Below are 17,943 nucleotides of genomic sequence, written 5' to 3'. Positions count from 1 at the left end.
TAAAAATACCAAAGTGTCAATCACCTCAAGCAAGCACTTGACCGGAAATGGGCCAAAATACCGCAGAGCAACATTCGGGCAGCGTGTGATGGTTTTATTGACCGTTTGAAGGCCATAATTCGTGCCAAAGGTGACCAATTCGAACAAATCTAAACTTATTCTAAAATTTGATGCTATTTCCGATATTTTTTCTTTCATTCAATAAAATTTTAAAAAAAATTTAAAAATTATGGCGTTTGTCTTTGCTGCAGTTTTTTTTATCTCGCCCTGTATTTTCGACTTTTTGACCATGAAAATGAAGTTGTTTGTAAGTTATATATTTAAACCCGCTACAGGTCTATATATAAAAAATCCTTGTATTGGTCATTACCGAATAAAATTGTAAGTATTTTTTTATTTTGTTGCAATTTTATGACATAAAAATTAATCTCTATTTCAAAGAAGCACTAATAACAATTCTAGCAGCTACAGACAATAATTGGAAATTACATTTCCGCATAAAAGGCCATTGAGATTCATTCATCGAAACATTAAAACACACCAACACACATTTAAGCACCACCAATTAAGGCACACAAGGCACGCTTATAATCGCCAGATGTTTCGGACTAGAAATGCAAAATATTTAAATTAAAATATATATTCAAAGGAAGTATTCAACTCTTCATTTACATCAATAGCGCTCACAAGTGTCCGATTATAGATGCGTTCAAATTCGTCCTTAATATTTATCAAATCGATTTCAGAACGTGAAACAATAATGCGTATTAAAGTTTGATCCTCAGTTCCAGCTCCGGACATGGCATTGTTGAGTCGACTTGCAAAGAAGGCCGCTGGAGATTGGACACATTCAACTGAAAATGAGGGAAAATGTTTTGAAATGAGTAATCAATTCATAAAAAAAAATGGAACAGACAATTTGCAAATATTTGTAAGGACCGGGAAAGGTCGTTCTAATTATTAATACTAGTGCAAAAGTGCATCTGCACACAGTTCTACTGTAAATTAACAAAATTTTGTGATTTCATTAAATTCAAATATTAATTCTTAATATTTTCCATCCCGACTCACCAACAGCCATCATGGCTTCATGCATTTCACCACTCATTTCATGTTTGATAGCCTGTTCCAATGTTTGTCCCGACAACTCTTTATATTCCTCAAATACCAAACGTAACTGGGCGAAGCTGTCATGGGCCAAAATGCGATTGAATACCTCTTCATCGGTACCCAATTTGGCTTCACCAGCACTATACAACTGTTCAGCTTGCTCCTTAGCTTTTTCGGGATCAACAGTACCCACTGGATCTCGCACACCCGTTATAATCAAGGTCAGCAGACGGCGAAAATGCCCATCTGTTTCACTGCATAGCTGTTCGGCCAATGGACGATCATACATATCCTCGTAACATTTAACAATTTCCGACATTTCTTCATTGGATTTTGTGCAGAGTATTTCAACGAGGGTGCTTTCATCGGTTCCCATGCAAGCCATGGCTTCATGTAATTGCTTACATAAGTATTCAACTGGCGGCGTCATTAGGGCAATAATGACATCCTCAAGTTTTCCACCCAACTCACTTTTCAAATCCTCAATCAAATCACGTCCGTATTCACGTAAAAATTGTTCTTTGATTAGCTGGCGTTGGGCATTGGTGCGAGCTGTGAGAATATCAAGAATTTCCTCTTCATTGGTGCCCAAACCCTTCATTGCCTCACGCAATGTAGCGGCATCGGTCTCGGCATCAAAAGGATTGGCTGGAAGCACCGAGGGAGTTGGCTAAAAGAAAATTAAAATTGAAAACATTTCCGGTAAAAAACAATATCTTTTAATTCACTCTCGCAACTTACTGTATAATCCATGACTCAGAATAAGTTATTTTAATTAATTAAATGAATGACGTCGTCCAGTACAGAGAACAGTGCTTTCCTTTTTTGTAGACTTTTTGCGACGCCCCTTTAAATTTCTTCCGTTGTATACGTTTGTGTTTTATTAAAGATAGTAGCTGCACTTCTAATCCGCACTTACTTCCGAATTACCAGTCTGTTGTCTGTCTACAATGCAACTAACGAAAAGAGCAGAAATTATTTATTCAGAGATTTTTCGTCGTTTGCAATTTCTGTGGCTACCATATCGTTTGGATTTTAGTGAAGGAATGAATGCCGTTAAAATTTGAAAATAGATTTCATATAATGCTTCAGCATTGATATAGAGTCCAATTTTTCATCAAAATTCTGTAACTCTTGAAAGACTTTTATTCGCTAAATATTTTATAAAAATAAAAAGCTGTTATTATATCGCAAAGTTTAAAAAAAATATTCAAAAGTTTGACTTTGATCTAAAAATATATATTTTTTTTAATTTTGCAATATAATGAGAATTATTCATAACACTGTGCAACACAAAAAACAGATAAAGGAAATATTTCACAACTTTAATTGTCATTAAATTCTACTATACCTACTGGAAGATGTCAAAATTCTAAATCTTATCTAAACGCCTGGAAAACATATAAAATCTTTTAGGGTTCAAGTACTTTGTGTGAATTTATGTGAAAATCTCCTCAAAGCTTAACTTTAGAAGGAAGACGTCAAAGACAAAATTAATCCTCATTAAATTTCACTATTAGTCACCAAAGAAAAGAAATCTCCATTTCCATTGCATATCAAAAAAATATTAGCATCAATGTTGGCAGAAAACTCGAAAATATTTTGGCCAACATTGTTCAAAGCTCTATATACAATTTTGGGAAATATATTGCTATACTCCAGAACCTGCAATGTTTTCATACCCTTCATCACATAGTGGTAAGCGTATTATGACTTTGTGCATTTGTTTGTATCATGGAGAAGGAAGCGAGATATATTCTTGTGAACAAAATTCAGGTCGCATTTATTATCCGATTAAGATGAAATTTTCGAAACAACATTTGTTTGGTCCAAGGAGAATCCTATTGAAATTGGTGATAATTGGATCAGTTTTAACATTTAACTTCTGAGGTGGTGGTAAATTTTACCTTCCCTTCACATTTTCTTGAAATTCTCTATTCTATTACAATGAATAAAAATTTTGTTTACATAAAAAAATGTTTTTTTTTACTTATTGTAATTTAAAATATACAAGCTTACTTTTAAAAAACAAATTATTATCAAATAAAATTTTTAACAAAGTTTTTTTCTGTAATATTTAGAGGGGTAAAATTTATCACCACGTTATAAAATATGTCACCTCAGAAGTTAAAGGTTAAATATAGCTCCTATATATCTTCAACCGATTCTGGTTAATTGTGCACCAAATGTCCAACATCAGTGAAATTTGGTGAAAAGCGGTTCAGATATAGCTATACCTCTCATACACATGTTTCATCCGCTGTGGTATTTAAGTCCCTCACATTCGTAATATGCATTCTAAATAATGATGTTTGGTACAAGATATCAAATACAGCCCAAAAATACCTCTGCCAAATATGATCAAGATCGATTCAGATTTGGATATATCTCCCATATATATGTTCAACCGATTTCGTGTTAATTGTGCACCAAATAGCCAATATCTGTCCAAATGACCTGAACTTTGTTACATCCGACCTGATTCAGTCTGGAAGCAAGTACATCCATTTTGGAAAAAAATTAGTTCAGATATAGCAATAGCTCCCATACATATGTTTCATCCGCTTTGGTGTTTAAGTCCCTCACATTCGTAATATGCACCCCACAAGAATGATGTTTGGTATTAGATATCAGATACAGCCCAGAAATACCTCTGCTAAGTTCTATAAAGATCGGTTCAGATTTGGTTATAACTCCCATATATATTTTCAACAGATTTCGGGTTAATTGTGCACCAAATGGCCAATACCAGTCTAAATGACCTAAATTTTGGCACATCCGACCGCATTCAGTCTAGAAGAAAGTACATCGAATTTGGTGAAAATCTGTTCAGATATAGCTATAGCTCCCGTATATATGTTTCATCCAATTTGGTGTTAAAGTCCCCCACATGCGTAATATGCACTCCAGAACAATGATATTTGATAGCGGGAATCAGATACTGTTCGAAAATACCACTGCCAAATTTTGTCGAGATATGCTCAGATTTTTATATAGCTTCGATATACATCTTCATCCGATTTTACGGATATTGCTCCCCATATATTCAACCGAATTTTACCATTTGGTGAATCTCTATTGCTGCAATAAATAAATATAAACTTTTTTGTTACGGGAGCTCCAGTATATACGCTTAGTGGTGTAAGGTATCATATAGTCGACCCCGCTCGACTTTTGAACTTTCCTTACTGGTTTCGATATCATAAAGGGAAAATCGGTTATCGTAGTAAAGCAATTTACATTTTTGCAGTTCTGGCACACATCATATATCAACATATTTGATTTTTCTTTTCTATAAAAGGTTTAAATATTGGGATCCCTTTTACTCGTTCAAAGTAATATAAAGCCCTACTGTTAAAACTTCATACTTCTACCGCTTACAATATAAAACACATTATTGTCCAACTTTCAATAAAAAAAATATATATTGAATAATTTAACATAAAAAAGTAACATCTATTTTCAAGAAGCTCGAGCTCTAAAAAACAATTACAGCTGCTGGAGACAACAATTCGAAATTAAATTTCCAAATAAAAGGCCATTGAGATTCGTTCATCGAAACATTAACACACCAAACAGAACACAAATTTAGGCATCACCAATTAAGGCACACAGGGCACGCTCATAATCACCAGAAGTTTCCGACTAGAAATACAAAATAGCAAAATTAAATGAATTAATTACAAAAAAATATTTATCTTCTTTAAGTTACCTTGATAGCACTGACAAGTGTGCGATTGTAGATACGTTCAAATTCATCTTTAATATTTATCAAATCAATTTCAGAACGTGAAACAATAATGCGTATTAAAGTTTGATCCTCGGTGCCAGCTCCGGACATGGCATTGTATAGACGATTTGCAAAGAAGGCAGCTGGGGATTGAACACATTCAACTGAAATGGAAAGAAAAAATTGTTAAATTATAGCAAAATGGAAAAAATATAGTTTTGTTCCACAACTGCAAGAATATAAAGCTTTTTACCACGACAGCCGATTTTCCCTTTATGTTATCGAAAAAGTTTGCAAAATTTGCAGGTTCTGGGACAGAGCATAAGTTATCAAACAGTTCTTCAGTAGTCTACAATGCTCAGTTTAAGATAAATATATTTAAAATTGTTTCTAAAAACCCTCTTGGATATGGGTTGGGCCAAAGCTCAACTATTGCTCTGTTCCAGGACCTGCAAGAATCTACTAGTTGTACAATTTTTTTCGATGTCATAAACGGAATTTGGTTATCCTAGTAAAAAATTGAATATTCTTGTATTTTTGGAATAGGCCATATATCATTTTCAATTTTAGATCTTACTACATTCTAGGTAAATCACATCATGAACTTTAACCACAATTCAGCTATGCAATTGGAAATATTGTTTTCTATTAGAATTTCATCAATTCTCTTTCTGAACTCTAAGCTTTCTCATTCATCATTTTTTTCAGAAAAACACTCACCAATTGCCATCATGGCTTCATGCATTTCACCACTCATTTCATGTTTGATAGCCTGTTCCAATGTTTGTCCCGACAGCTCTTTATATTCCTCAAACACCAAACGCAATTGGGCAAAGCTACCATGAGCCAAAATACGATTGAATACCTCTTCATCGGTACCCAATTTGGCTTCGCCAGCATTATACAACTGTTCAGCCTGTTCCTTGGCCTTTTCGGGATCAACAGTACCCACTGGATCACGCACACCTGTAATAATCAAGGTCAACAAACGGCGAAAATGTCCATCTGTTTCACTGCATAACTGTTCGGCCAAGGGACGATCATACATATCCTCGTAACATTTTACGATTTCCGACATTTCTTCATTCGATTTTGTGCAGAGGATTTCAACGAGCGTACTTTCATCGGTTCCCATACCAGCCATGGCTTTATGTAATTGTTTGCACAAATATTCAATTGGAGGCATCATGAGGGCAATGATGACATCCTCAAATTTGCCACCCAGTTCACTTTTCAAATCATCAATCAAATCACGTCCGTATTCTCGCAAAAATTGTTCTTTGATTAGCTGGCGTTGGGCATTGGTGCGTGCTGTGAGAATACCAAGAATTTCTTCTTCATTGGTGCCCAAACCTTTCATGGCGCCACGTAATACAGCGGCATCGGCCTCGGCATCAAAAGGATTGGCTGGAACAACTGAGGGCTTTGGCTGAAATCAAATTGAAAATATTTAATTAAAAAAAATTCTCCTAGTATTGCACTTTCAGAACTTACTGTATAGTCCATGATTCACAATATTCTTTCTTTTACTTGAATGAATTAATTACGCTTAAGTGACGTCGTACTACTACGTACTCGAACTATAAATAATTGTACTTTCTTTTTTGTATTGTCTTTTTAATGTACCGCCCCTCTAAATTCCATAGCTTTAATATGTAGGTATGTGCTCCGCAGTTGTGTTGTTTGTCGAATACGCGCTACTGCTTCCGAGTTACCAGTTTGTTGTCTGTCTAGAATACAACTAACTAAAACAGAAAGAGAGTACAATTAACAAAAGCAAAAATGATTAATAAATTTTCCAGAGATTTGTTTTGCTCGTTCACTTCGTATGTAATTTGTGTCGGTACCATACTGATGGAATTCTTATGCGGGACGGGCTGGCATCGCATCAGCCGTTAATATTCGAAATTGGTAATTTCCAACTTTAAAATAAAAATACGAATGAAATTGTAATTCTTTTATGTTTTCAGGTTTTCAAATCTTCAAGATTGGAGGCTTTAGTATTAAGAATGAAGTAAAAAAGAAAGAAAGAATTAAAATTAATATAGGCTCTGTTCCAGAACTTGCAAGAATCTACTAGTTTTGCATTTTTCCGATATCATTAAGTAAAAATCGCGGATAAGGGAATTTTGTTGATCTCTTATAAAGCGATAGGTCGGTCTGTGAATACAAGTGCAACGCATTGGAAAAGTGGTAAGACCTGTCAGAATACCGCACTGAGAACTGCTACAGGGTGTCTCATCATGACTCAACGGACCATTTACATGAGCAGACAAAGGTTCTTTCATAACGTCAGCATAATCATAAGCTTTCGTTGCAATACCTATTTGGGTGTTGCCGTGTGAGTCATCCTAACCGTGCGAGTCATTTTAACTATGATGGACAGCACTCTCTCACACAGGCGTGTCGGGAATGGAGTTGTATGATCTAAAGAGAGAGAGAGGGAGAGAGAACCCAGATAGGTTATCTAGATCAGAAAACCTATCAGGAGGTATGAATAGCATTCATACTGATGCAGTCGCCGATGTAGTTAACCATTGGTGATACCATTACGAATGCCATCTTCGGAGTCCACCCACAGAATCTATTGCACCCGAAGAACATCGGCTGCCTAGACAAACCTTTATAGTTTTGGCGCAACTACGTTCAGAATGGTGTAGCCGTCTCAATTCGTATTGGGCTCGAATTGATGAAGATGTGCGAAACACCACAAGGTGGCCAGGGAATTATGTCTTTGTGCATTTGGTTGTATCAGGCAAAAGGTAACGAGATAGACCCATAGTTCCTTTTGATGATCTGCATAGAATCACATTCTGAGTCGATTTATGCATGTCCGTCCGCCCGTCTGTCCATGTATTTTTGTGAACAAAGTACAGTTCGCATTTATGAAATTTTGCACAAATCATTTGTTTGGCTCAAGGACGAACCCTATTGAAATCGGAGATAATCGGTAAAAATTTAGATATAGCTCCCATATATATCTTCGTCCGATTTGCTTTTTATAGTGCACCAAACGTGTAATATCAACCCGAATAGTATGGAATTTTGCACATACAACCAAATTAGGCCTGAAAATATGTATGCAAAATTTCATCGAAATCGGTTCAGATATAGCTATAGCTCCAATATATATTGTTCATCCGATTTGTTATTTTAGTCCTCCGCAGCCGTAATATGCATTCTGTAACAAAAATATTTGGGGCAATATATCAAATACAGCTCAGAAATATCTTTGATAAATTTTATCGAGATCGGTTCGGATTTGGAAATATTTCCCATATATATCGTCCGATTTACTTTTTATTGTGCACCAAACGTCTAATATTTGCCCAAATGGGATGAAATTTGGCACTTACGACCGAATTGAGTGTAGAAGCTAGTATGTCAAATTTGGTGAAGATGGGTTCAGATATAGCTATAGCTCCCACATATATTGTTCATCTGATTTGTTATATTTGTTACCCACAGCCGTAATATGCACTCCGTAACAACGATATTCAGGGAAATATATGAAATACAACTCATAAATATCTTTGCCAAATTTTATCAAGATCGGTTCAGATTTGGATATAGCTCCCATATATATCAAATGGGCAATACAAGTCCGAATTTAAAAGATACAAATGCTTTGACATATTTAGTCTTTTGAACTTTAAAATATAGTTATAATCATAGCGTGTATGATTAAATTCCCCCATAAAAACTTTTAATTGTTATGTGGAGCTCTACTAAATTAGCAAAGTGGTGTAGGGTATCATAAAATCGGTCCTCCCGACTTTAAGACTTTCTTACTGGTCAATGTTTTAAAAATCTTCAAACTGCCCATGTTTTTCCAACATTTTTTTTCAGATTCCAATATGAAGATAATACATCATTCGAAGCCGGAGCCATTTGCAGTTTACTACTTAACAATAAGCATGAACACTGCTAAAAGAGATTTGTATTATCGTGTGAAACTTGAGTAAAGGTGAGAATACTTTGTCTGGAATCTTTATAAATAAACAAAAAAGTTTTAGGTAAACATAGTTTAATTTCAGCACGTAATCTATATTTTTTCACCCTACGAACCTTTGTTATTTTACGAAGAAGCCATCCGATGACTTAAACCAGGCAAAAAAGCGTTTTATGTATCCCCACCTTAAGAATTAACAGCTGGCAGCTCGCACTCAAACCATTAAATAAAACTGCCAGTATTTAATAATTTAACATAAAAATGATCTCTATTTTAAGGATTTTTAAGTTTTACTAGACAACTATAGCTGCTAAAGACACGAATTGGGAATTTTCATTATAAAAAGCCAGCATTATCTACCACCGAAAATATAAAACATCAACAGTAATTTAGGCACCGCCAATCAAAGCACACAAGGCACGCTTGTAATCGCCAGATGTTTCGGACTAGAAATACAACATATTAAAATTATTTGATAATTTTTTAAACAAATTACCCAACTCTTTTGTTACCTTTATAGCACTAACAAGAGTGCGATTGTAGATTCGTTCAAATTCATCTTTAATATTTAGCAAATCGATTTCAGAACGTGAAACAATAATACGTATTAGAGTTGTATCCTCGGTGCCAGCTCCGGACATGGCATTGTATAGACGATTTGCAAAGAAGGCAGCTGGGGATTGAACACATTCCACTGAAATGGAGAAAAAAATCGTTAAACTATAGCAAAATGAAAAAAAAAATATTGATTTGTTCCAGAACTGCAAGAATATAAAACTTTTTTTACTAGGATAACCGATTTTCCCATTATGGTATTGACAAAAGTTGCAGAACTAGTAGATAATTGCAGGTTCTGGAACAGAGCATAAGTTAGCAAAAATTTCTTCAATTGATTGGAATGCTCAGCCTAAGATAAATATGTTTTGAATAGTGTCTAAGAACTTTAGTGGATAGTCGTTGCACCAAAATTCAACTATTGCTCTGTTCCAGGACCTGCAAGAATATCGTACAGGAAAAATTGGTTGTCATAGTAAAAATATTTTACATTATTGTAGTTTTGGAACAGGCCTTATATCATTTTCAATTTTAGATCCTACTACATTCTAGTTAAATCACATCATGAACTTCAACCATAATTCAGCTATGCAATTGAAAATATTGTTTTTTATTAGAATTACATCAATTCTCTTTATGAACTTTGAGTTTTCTCATTCATCTATATTTTCAGAAAAACACTCACCAATTGCCATCATGGCTTCATGCATTTCACCACTCATTTCATGCTTAATTGCCTGTTCCAATGTCTGACCCGACAACTCTTTGTATTCATCAAACACCAAACGCAGCTGGGCAAAGCTACCATGGGCCAAAATACGATTGAACACCTCTTCATCCGTGCCCAATTTAGCTTCACCAGCATTATACAATTGTTCAGCTTGTTCCTTGGCCTTTTCGGGATCTACAGTACCCACTGGATCGCGCACACCCGTTATAATCAATGTCAACAAACGGCGAAAATGGCCACTAGTTTCACTGCACAAATGTTCGGCCAATGGACGATCATACATATCCTCGTAACATTTCACAATTTCCGACATTTCTTCATTCGATTTTGTACAGAGTATTTCAACGAGAGAACTTTCATCGGTTCCCATGCCAGCCATTGCCTTATGTAATTGTTTGCATAAATATTCAACTGGAGGCATCATCAGGGCAATAATGACATCCTCAAATTTTCCACCCAGTTCACTTTTCAAATCATCGATCAAATCTCGACCATATTCACGTAGAAATTGTTCTTTTATCTGCTGACGTTGGGCATTGGAACGGGCTGTGAGAATGTCAATAATGGCCTGTTCATCAGTGCCAAAACCTTTCATTGCGCCACGCAAAGCAGCGGCATCGGCTTCGGCATCAAAAGGATTGGCTGGAACCACAGAGGGAGTAGGCTAAAGATAAATAAAATATTTAAGTAATTTTCAATTTTTTCTCTTTCCGTACTTACTGTGTAATCCATGATTGAAAATATTTCTTCTTAATAAATTAATTATGCTTGAGTGACGTTGTACTACGTACTCGAACTATAAACAAAGTGTACTTTCTTTTTTCTCGTCTTCTTTTTTTATGACGCCCCTATAAATTCTTTGGTTTGTATACGTGTGTGTTTAATTGTTATGCTTGCTACACTTCGAACCCGCTGCTACTTCCGAATCGCCAGTTTGTTGTCTGTCAACAACAATACAACTAACTAAAAAAGAGCACGATTGGCAGAAAAAAAAAGAATAATTATATTTTCCAGAGATTTGTTTTGTTTGTTTCTTCGTTTGAAATTTGTGTTGGTACCATACCGGTGGAATTTTTTATACGGGATTGGCATCACACAAACCCGTTAATATTTGAAAATTTATATTATTTCATATTTTGTTCCAAAACCTGCAAGAATTTCCAAGTTTTGCAAATTTCTTCGATATCATAAAGGGAGAATCGGTTATCGTAGTAAAAATTTCTTGCAGTTCTGGAACAGACCATTAGTTTTCCTCTCCAAATTTCATGGATTAATGCCATGATGATGTTGAATAAATATAGATGGCCAAATTAATATATAAATACATTAAGAATTTGAAAGGTATATCCATTGATACAAAGAAGTGCTATTATAGTTGGATAATTCCAATCCGGAAATCCAGAAACAACAATGAAAGATGTCTTTATTTTTGAAAGCATACAAATTCTTGAAGCGCTTAATATTTTGAATCAATTATGAATAACTGACCACAAATTGTATTTGCACTTTATTGAGAGAAGTTCTGAAATCGGAAATTATTTTGCAAAAATGTATTCCAATCCGAAAGCGAACAATTTTTAGTTTCTATGCTATGATAAAATAAAAACCAGTAAAGAAAGTCTAAAAGTCGGGCGGGCCGAATTTATGATACCCTACACTCCTTTGCATATTTAGAAGAGCTTCACATACCAAATCGGATGAACAATATATAAGGGAGCTACGGTTATATCTGAATCGATTTTCACCAAACTTGCCATACTTGTTTCTGCACTAGTGCCAAATTCCATCCCATTTGGGCAAATATTATACGATTGGTGCACAATAAAAGACAAATCGAACGAAGATTTATATGGGAGCTATATCCAGAACTGAACCGATCTCGATAAAGCTGTATTTGATATATTTCAACAAATATAGTTGTTACAGAGTGCATATTCCGGCTGCGGAGGACAAAATTATCAAATCGGATAAACAATATAAATGGGGGGTATGGATATATCTGAACCGATTTCGATAAAATTTTGCATATATATTTCCAGGTTTAATTTGATCGTATATTCAGAATTCCATTCTATTTGGGCTTATATTACACGTTTGGTGCACAATAAAAGGCAAAACGGATGAAGAGATATATGAGAGCTATATCTAAATTTTGATCGATTATCTCCAATTTCAATAGAGTTCGTACTAGAGTCATACAAGTGACTTGTGCAATTTTTCATCTGAACTGGGCAATAAATACGACCTGTACTATGTTTACAAAAAATATATGGACAAACGGACTGACGGACATGCATAAATCGAGTCAGAATGTGATTGTATGCAGATCATTAAAAGGAACTAAACTAAATTTGCAAATGGTTTAAAATTATCTCCAAATTACTATCAATTCAGGTACACCTTGGTAAATAAGAAATTCAAACATCCTCAAGGATACAACATACTTACCCTTAAAGAGGATCCTTGTACCTAAATGATCTGGCCCACCAAATCCCTTTTTCTAACATAGAAACCGGTTAATATTTAGTCCTACTTTTTATTCTCAGTCCTTGCATGGACATGGCAACGCTTTCCATCATCAATTGCTATTATTTTACAATTTTAATTCTCATAAATGGAAGACGGTTTGACATGAAATCCATAAGACTATGGTTGTAGTCCGGAAAATTATTTAATATAACTGTAAACAATTTAAAAAATATCAGTCGGTTTTGCCGAAAGATGTATAACCTTAGCCAATGTTCGTTTCATTAAATATATTTTGACTTTTGTTATTATTATTCATTATGTTGGGCCTCTATGGAGTGGGTTCCGAAAAAGAGAACCAATATTCTCCATTTCGTATCAGACCTAAATAAATATGATATAAATCTTGCGATGTGTCAGGTTTGGACTACGTATAAAATATATACAAGTTTGAATGGAATCGGATTTTAATTTCGCGTTTTATGAGCTTCATGGGTATTCAAAACCTTAACGCTTTGTGGGGGAGTGGGCCAATATATCCCATTTTCACACCAGACCTTGGGTTAATAAAAATCAGATTTTATAAGAGTGATAATTATTTAAAATTTTGACCCTTTGTGGGAGAGGTACTTGATGGAGTGGACCGATATTGTCCATTTTTGCGCCTGACCTAGCACTCACGCAAACATAAGGATTTGCAACGTTGGAGCAAAATCGTATTATCGTGTCTGTTTCTGTGCAGAAAATATTTTATAGAAAATGTTATGAAAGACTTATATTTATTCAAAATTTCGACCCTTTGTTTGGGAGGTACTTGATGGAGTGGATCGATATTGTCAATTTTCGCACCTGACCTAGCACTTATTCAAAAATTAGGATTCGTAAAGTTGGAGCAAAATCGGATTATCCTTCTCTTTCTGTGCAGAAAATATTTTATTGAAAATTTCGACCTTTTGTGGGTGCGGTACCAGAAAGAGTGGACCAATATTGTCCATCTCCGAACTCGATCTAAGTTTGATAATAATATTACGATGTACCAAGTTTGGACCAAATCGGATACTCCTTTGAGAATATCGTGCGCACCAGCCAGCCCGACAAACAAACAGACGGACGGACGGACATCGCTAGATCAACTCCAAATGTCCTAAAACGAATTTGGTCAAAAGAGACCTAGAGTTTAAAACCGTTATTTCAACTAGGCACGCTTTGACCGTATCAAATGCTATATACCCTCTGTAGCCATATGGCTGAGGGTATAAATATCAATATTATTGTATCCGTAGATTATTCTTGTTGTCCACTAATTACTTGGAAGTCTCAATTATTTATAAACTTAAAAAGTATACATCCATAACTTGAAGAAAAAATGGACATTATAGTGTTGTTTGTCAACCACCTATAAAAATTATCGTATTTAAACTATGAAAACTAATTGTTATTTTCATTCACCTATATGAAAGATACAATATATTAAAAGAAGTGTAGTCTCTAGACCTGTGGTATTACTTCACAATTTTCTTTATCCGCATTCTTCTTTTTGACTCAACGTTTCCGTGTAAACAGTATTTATAGTAATTACAAATTACAAATTTTATTATTGATGATTTTTATCATAAGGCGTCTATTTCCCCTCTGCTAGGATTTGATACATTACCTCTAGAGAAATTATATGCTCAGGTTCCAGACTTTTTAAAAAAAACCTTCAAAATTCAAAGTAGTATAACTTTTGGTGATATGCATTTTGTACGAGGCACTACATTTATTATGTGCTGAAACAGCATAAAATATAACACAGAGATATATAGGATGATTACATAGCGACAAATAACACAACATTTTTTAATACTTGTATGAATGAATAAAGCTGCTCTACACAAAAATTAAGATTGTTTTTAAATTTTGAGCCGTCCTACATGAAAAGGGATTTGGCCAAAGAGATTCGTTGTTGTTTCAATTTTAGAGTATCTTTAGGCACCACCAATCAGAGCACACAGGGCACGTTTATAATCACCCGATGTTTCAGACTGTAAATAGAACAACAGGTCATTATTAAAATTATAATTGGAATAGAAAATATCAACTCAAATACATACCTTTACAGCACTGACCAGAGTGCGATTGTAAATACGTTCAAATTCTTCTTTGATATTACCCAAATCAATTTCAGAACGTGACACAATAATGCGTATTAGGGTAGTATCATCTGTGCCAAGACCATCCATTGCTTTGAACAGGCGATTGGCAAAAAAGGCGGGTGGAGATTGTACACATTCGACTGAAATAGAGAAAGAAAAATTGAAATTTTAATAATTTACCAAATATTGGATTTATTTCGAAAATAAAGTTTATATCCCAATCGACGACTAATTACGTGATTATTAGATGAAGAATTACTTAAAAATATCAAATATCAAAAAAGCGTTTGAATCGGCTGGGTCCTGTCGTTCATGAAAGTATGTAGTTCCGAGTCAGTGTATGCTAATTAAGAATATATTTATTTTATTTCGAAGCAATGCAAACGAAATGGTCCCTCTTTTGATAGGAAAAGTAAATAAGGATTTTAAAGTAAATATATATGGACTGATGTGGCTTATTTACCACAAACGCCTATTCCTAATATATCTTTTATCCAAAAAAATATGTCTTCTATCTTTAACAGAGGTGCAGGGTATAATAACCCTTCATTGCAAAAATAAACGATTTTACCAAAATACGTTTCCCATTGACATTGTCTTAGTACTTCAATACATGCACAGACAGCGTTCTCTGTTCTACTTACCAATGGCCATCATGGCTTCATGTAATTCTCCACTCATTTCATGTTTAATGGCTTGTTCAATAGTCTCGCCCGACAATTGTTTATATTCTTCAAATACCAAACGCAATTGAGCAAAGCTACCATGAGCCAGAATACGATTGAACACCTCTTCATCGGTACCCAATTTAGCTTCACCAGCATTATAAAGTTGCTCAGCTTGTTCCCGTGCTTTATCCGGATCTACAGTACCCACTGGATCTCTGACACCCGTCACAATCAATGTTAGCAATCTACGAAAGTGACCCGATGTTTCACTGCACATATGCTCGGCCAATGGACGATCGTACATCTCTTCGTAGCACTTTACAATTTCTGCCATTTCCTCATTCGATTTAGTGCAAAGTATTTCCACTAAAGTACTTTCATTGGTACCCATTCCTGCCATGGCTTTATGCAATTGTTTGCACAAATACTGTACAGGTGTCATCATCAGGGCAATGATAACATCTTCGAATTTACCACCCAATTCGCTTTTCAAATCTTCAATCAAATCTCGTCCGTATTCACGCAAGAAATTCTCTTTTATCATTTGGCGCTGGGCGTTTGAGCGGGCAGTTAGAATATCAATGATGGCCTGTTCATCGGTACCGAAACCTTTCATTGCGGTACGCAATGCCACCGTGTCGGCCTCAACATCCAACGGCTCGGCTGGTACAACAGTTGGGATGGGCTAAAGAAAACAAATTTTCGGATGTTTTATTAAACTATTATGTTTGAATACTAAAAAAGTACTTACATCATAATCCATAGTGAAGTATTTCTTGAGAATAAGAGGGAAATAATCTGTGTGATTGATAAGTGTTACGGAATAGACCTGCAATGTTTAGAACCACGTAGAAAATTGTCTCCTTTCGCTGAAACTTCGTTAACTTCCACGCCACCAACGAACTTAGGACACGACACTGCGATACGATACGGAATTAAATATATCGTATTGTATACGATATGGAATCAAAAAATCAAAATAGAAAGGCCGACAACAAAAAGTGTTCCCTAGATCGGAAGATGTGGACTCAAAACAGAAAGGCCGACAAACATAAGTGTCCCCTAGATCGGAAAACATGACCGGCATTCAAGCTGTTTTGTCGAGAATAAGGGTTACCCCATGGTACAATGAATTCAAGGTAGGGCAGAACTACCATATGATTTAAATTTTTTTATTTTTCTGGCTTAATATGTCAACTTCATTTGCTTATGTGTGTGTCCTCTTTTCAAAAATAAAAAATTGTTCAGAAAATATTCAAATTCGGGAGTTTTCAAAATGCGAAAACGAATGCATCGACAAAATCTACAGTTTTTGTCGCGAAATGAACCATATGAGATATATAGAACATGATATTGAAAAGAAATTTCGACCATTCATTCAGTTTTCACGGTTTTAAATTATTTATTCAAAACCAATGCAACAAGTTGTTTGCTTTTTTATTGTTTTGATAGTAATTCTGACATTACAAGCCAAACAGGTAGACCTCTATACTTGCAATTTTTTTCAAAGTTGACCTACCTTCTCTTCATTGTACCATGGGTTACCCTGTTAAAATGAGACAGTTCCTTCTAATTTTAATTCGTTAATGTAGAGAAATAAGAAAATGGACTAAACGGAAAGTCAGGATAAAAATAGGAATTAAAGCAAAGCAAAAGGCTTCAAGAAGATCGAAAAATTCATTTTAAAGGGTTTTAGAGACACAATTGTCTCCCAACAAAACACCTGTTTCTTCAAGCCAGGAACAAGTGTCGAATATCGTTAACACATATTCGACATACATAAAAAAATTGTAAATATATAAAAAAATTGTAAATATTAGAAATTTGTAAATATATAAAAAATAGTTTTTTTTAATATTTAAAAGTTTAAATGAAATATTACTTAAAAATATTAGAAAAGAACGTATATACGTACATAACACTTAAACGATCGAAATGTTAAGTTTACTAGTGAACGCCTAAAAGTATGCAAAAAGTTTGGGCTTTTTATTTGCCTTTGAATTCTATAAGGGTTGCCAATAACTTTCTAAAAGAGTGAGAATGATATGGTTTTCCCATGACACAATAACGGAAGGTGGAATAAAAATAACTACTACATACAATTGTTTTCCTTTGGTGCACCTATTCTGTCAAAATACATACACAGTTTGTTTATGTGTGTGTATTGAATAAATAAGAAACAAATTCATATTATTTCAAATTTAGATGCAATAGAAATGCATAATTTTGGGATAACACAATATTGTCCCTCAATTTTGTGGAATGGACCCAAATTTCCATTCATGTTTTGTGGTTTTCCCCGATATAAGAATTTAAAGAAAAACATTAATATAAACAAAACCATTTTTTTAATGAATAAATATCTATTTGACACAATAAGGTTCCAAAACAGAGTTGAATTTTCTTAGTTACTTTGAAATTGAACAAGCCATAGTTTTTTTCTAAACATTTGAATTAAGAGCATTTATAGCATATTTACATTCTTTATTTGATATGGCCAAAATCTCAGTATCTCTGGCTTCCCGGGGCGTACCCGATAATTGAATATTATCTTTTCCTAAAGTTAGAAAAACGAAACAAAACTGGACTATAAAAAA

General features: G+C 34.6%; 4 protein-coding genes across 4 annotated transcripts; all 4 read right to left on the bottom strand.

Moving 5' to 3' along the window:
* Positions 1 to 364: 364 nt before the first annotated feature.
* Positions 365 to 2,079, bottom strand: LOC131800470 (annexin B10-like). Its single transcript, XM_059119037.1, has 4 exons — positions 1,852 to 2,079; positions 1,072 to 1,780; positions 673 to 854; positions 365 to 608 (listed from the first exon to the last, which is right to left on the bottom strand). Exons 1-4 carry the CDS (start codon positions 1,861 to 1,863, stop codon positions 552 to 554), a joined length of 960 nt encoding a protein of 319 aa, XP_058975020.1. The 5' UTR covers positions 1,864 to 2,079; the 3' UTR covers positions 365 to 551.
* A 2,507-nt stretch (positions 2,080 to 4,586) lies between these two features.
* On the bottom strand, positions 4,587 to 6,589 carry LOC131801120 (annexin B10-like). The gene is made up of 4 exons (XM_059119230.1): positions 6,335 to 6,589; positions 5,561 to 6,269; positions 4,823 to 5,004; positions 4,587 to 4,755 (listed from the first exon to the last, which is right to left on the bottom strand). The coding sequence occupies exons 1-4, from the start codon at positions 6,344 to 6,346 to the stop codon at positions 4,699 to 4,701; spliced, it is 960 nt and encodes a 319-aa protein (XP_058975213.1). The 5' UTR covers positions 6,347 to 6,589; the 3' UTR covers positions 4,587 to 4,698.
* Positions 6,590 to 9,033: 2,444 nt separating this feature from the next.
* Positions 9,034 to 11,048, bottom strand: LOC131801119 (annexin B10-like). The gene is made up of 4 exons (XM_059119229.1): positions 10,798 to 11,048; positions 10,033 to 10,741; positions 9,305 to 9,486; positions 9,034 to 9,238 (listed from the first exon to the last, which is right to left on the bottom strand). Exons 1-4 carry the CDS (start codon positions 10,807 to 10,809, stop codon positions 9,182 to 9,184), a joined length of 960 nt encoding a protein of 319 aa, XP_058975212.1. The 5' UTR covers positions 10,810 to 11,048; the 3' UTR covers positions 9,034 to 9,181.
* Positions 11,049 to 14,267: 3,219 nt separating this feature from the next.
* Positions 14,268 to 16,334, bottom strand: LOC101897740 (annexin B10). Its single transcript, XM_005180934.4, has 4 exons — positions 16,098 to 16,334; positions 15,323 to 16,031; positions 14,637 to 14,818; positions 14,268 to 14,567 (listed from the first exon to the last, which is right to left on the bottom strand). The coding sequence occupies exons 1-4, from the start codon at positions 16,107 to 16,109 to the stop codon at positions 14,511 to 14,513; spliced, it is 960 nt and encodes a 319-aa protein (XP_005180991.1). The 5' UTR covers positions 16,110 to 16,334; the 3' UTR covers positions 14,268 to 14,510.
* Between the last annotated feature and the right edge of the window lie 1,609 nt (positions 16,335 to 17,943).

Source organism: Musca domestica, unplaced genomic scaffold (genome assembly GCF_030504385.1).
Source record: "Musca domestica strain aabys unplaced genomic scaffold, Musca_domestica.polishedcontigs.V.1.1 14, whole genome shotgun sequence".
In the NCBI taxonomy this organism is placed as follows: Eukaryota; Metazoa; Arthropoda; class Insecta; order Diptera; family Muscidae; genus Musca; species Musca domestica.
The sequence above is the reverse complement of the archived record's forward strand: the minus strand, read 5'-3'. Positions and strand labels throughout refer to the sequence as shown.

Bases quoted from the DNA above. Each gene is read 5' to 3' on its own strand.
- LOC131800470 (XM_059119037.1), bottom strand. The intron at 855-1,071 runs GTGAGTCGGGAT...CCTCATTTTCAG, and splicing joins TGAAGCCATGATGGCTGTTG to TTGAATGTGTCCAATCTCCA. The intron at 609-672 runs GTAAATGAAGAG...TTGCATTTCTAG, and splicing joins CACTTGTGAGCGCTATTGAT to TCCGAAACATCTGGCGATTA.
- LOC131801119 (XM_059119229.1), bottom strand. The intron at 9,487-10,032 runs GTGAGTGTTTTT...TCTCCATTTCAG, and splicing joins TGAAGCCATGATGGCAATTG to TGGAATGTGTTCAATCCCCA. The intron at 9,239-9,304 runs GTAACAAAAGAG...TTGTATTTCTAG, and splicing joins CTCTTGTTAGTGCTATAAAG to TCCGAAACATCTGGCGATTA.
- LOC131801120 (XM_059119230.1), bottom strand. The intron at 5,005-5,560 runs GTGAGTGTTTTT...TTTCCATTTCAG, and splicing joins TGAAGCCATGATGGCAATTG to TTGAATGTGTTCAATCCCCA. The intron at 4,756-4,822 runs GTAACTTAAAGA...TTGTATTTCTAG, and splicing joins CACTTGTCAGTGCTATCAAG to TCGGAAACTTCTGGTGATTA.
- LOC101897740 (XM_005180934.4), bottom strand. The intron at 14,819-15,322 runs GTAAGTAGAACA...TCTCTATTTCAG, and splicing joins TGAAGCCATGATGGCCATTG to TCGAATGTGTACAATCTCCA. The intron at 14,568-14,636 runs GTATGTATTTGA...TTCTATTTACAG, and splicing joins CTCTGGTCAGTGCTGTAAAG to TCTGAAACATCGGGTGATTA.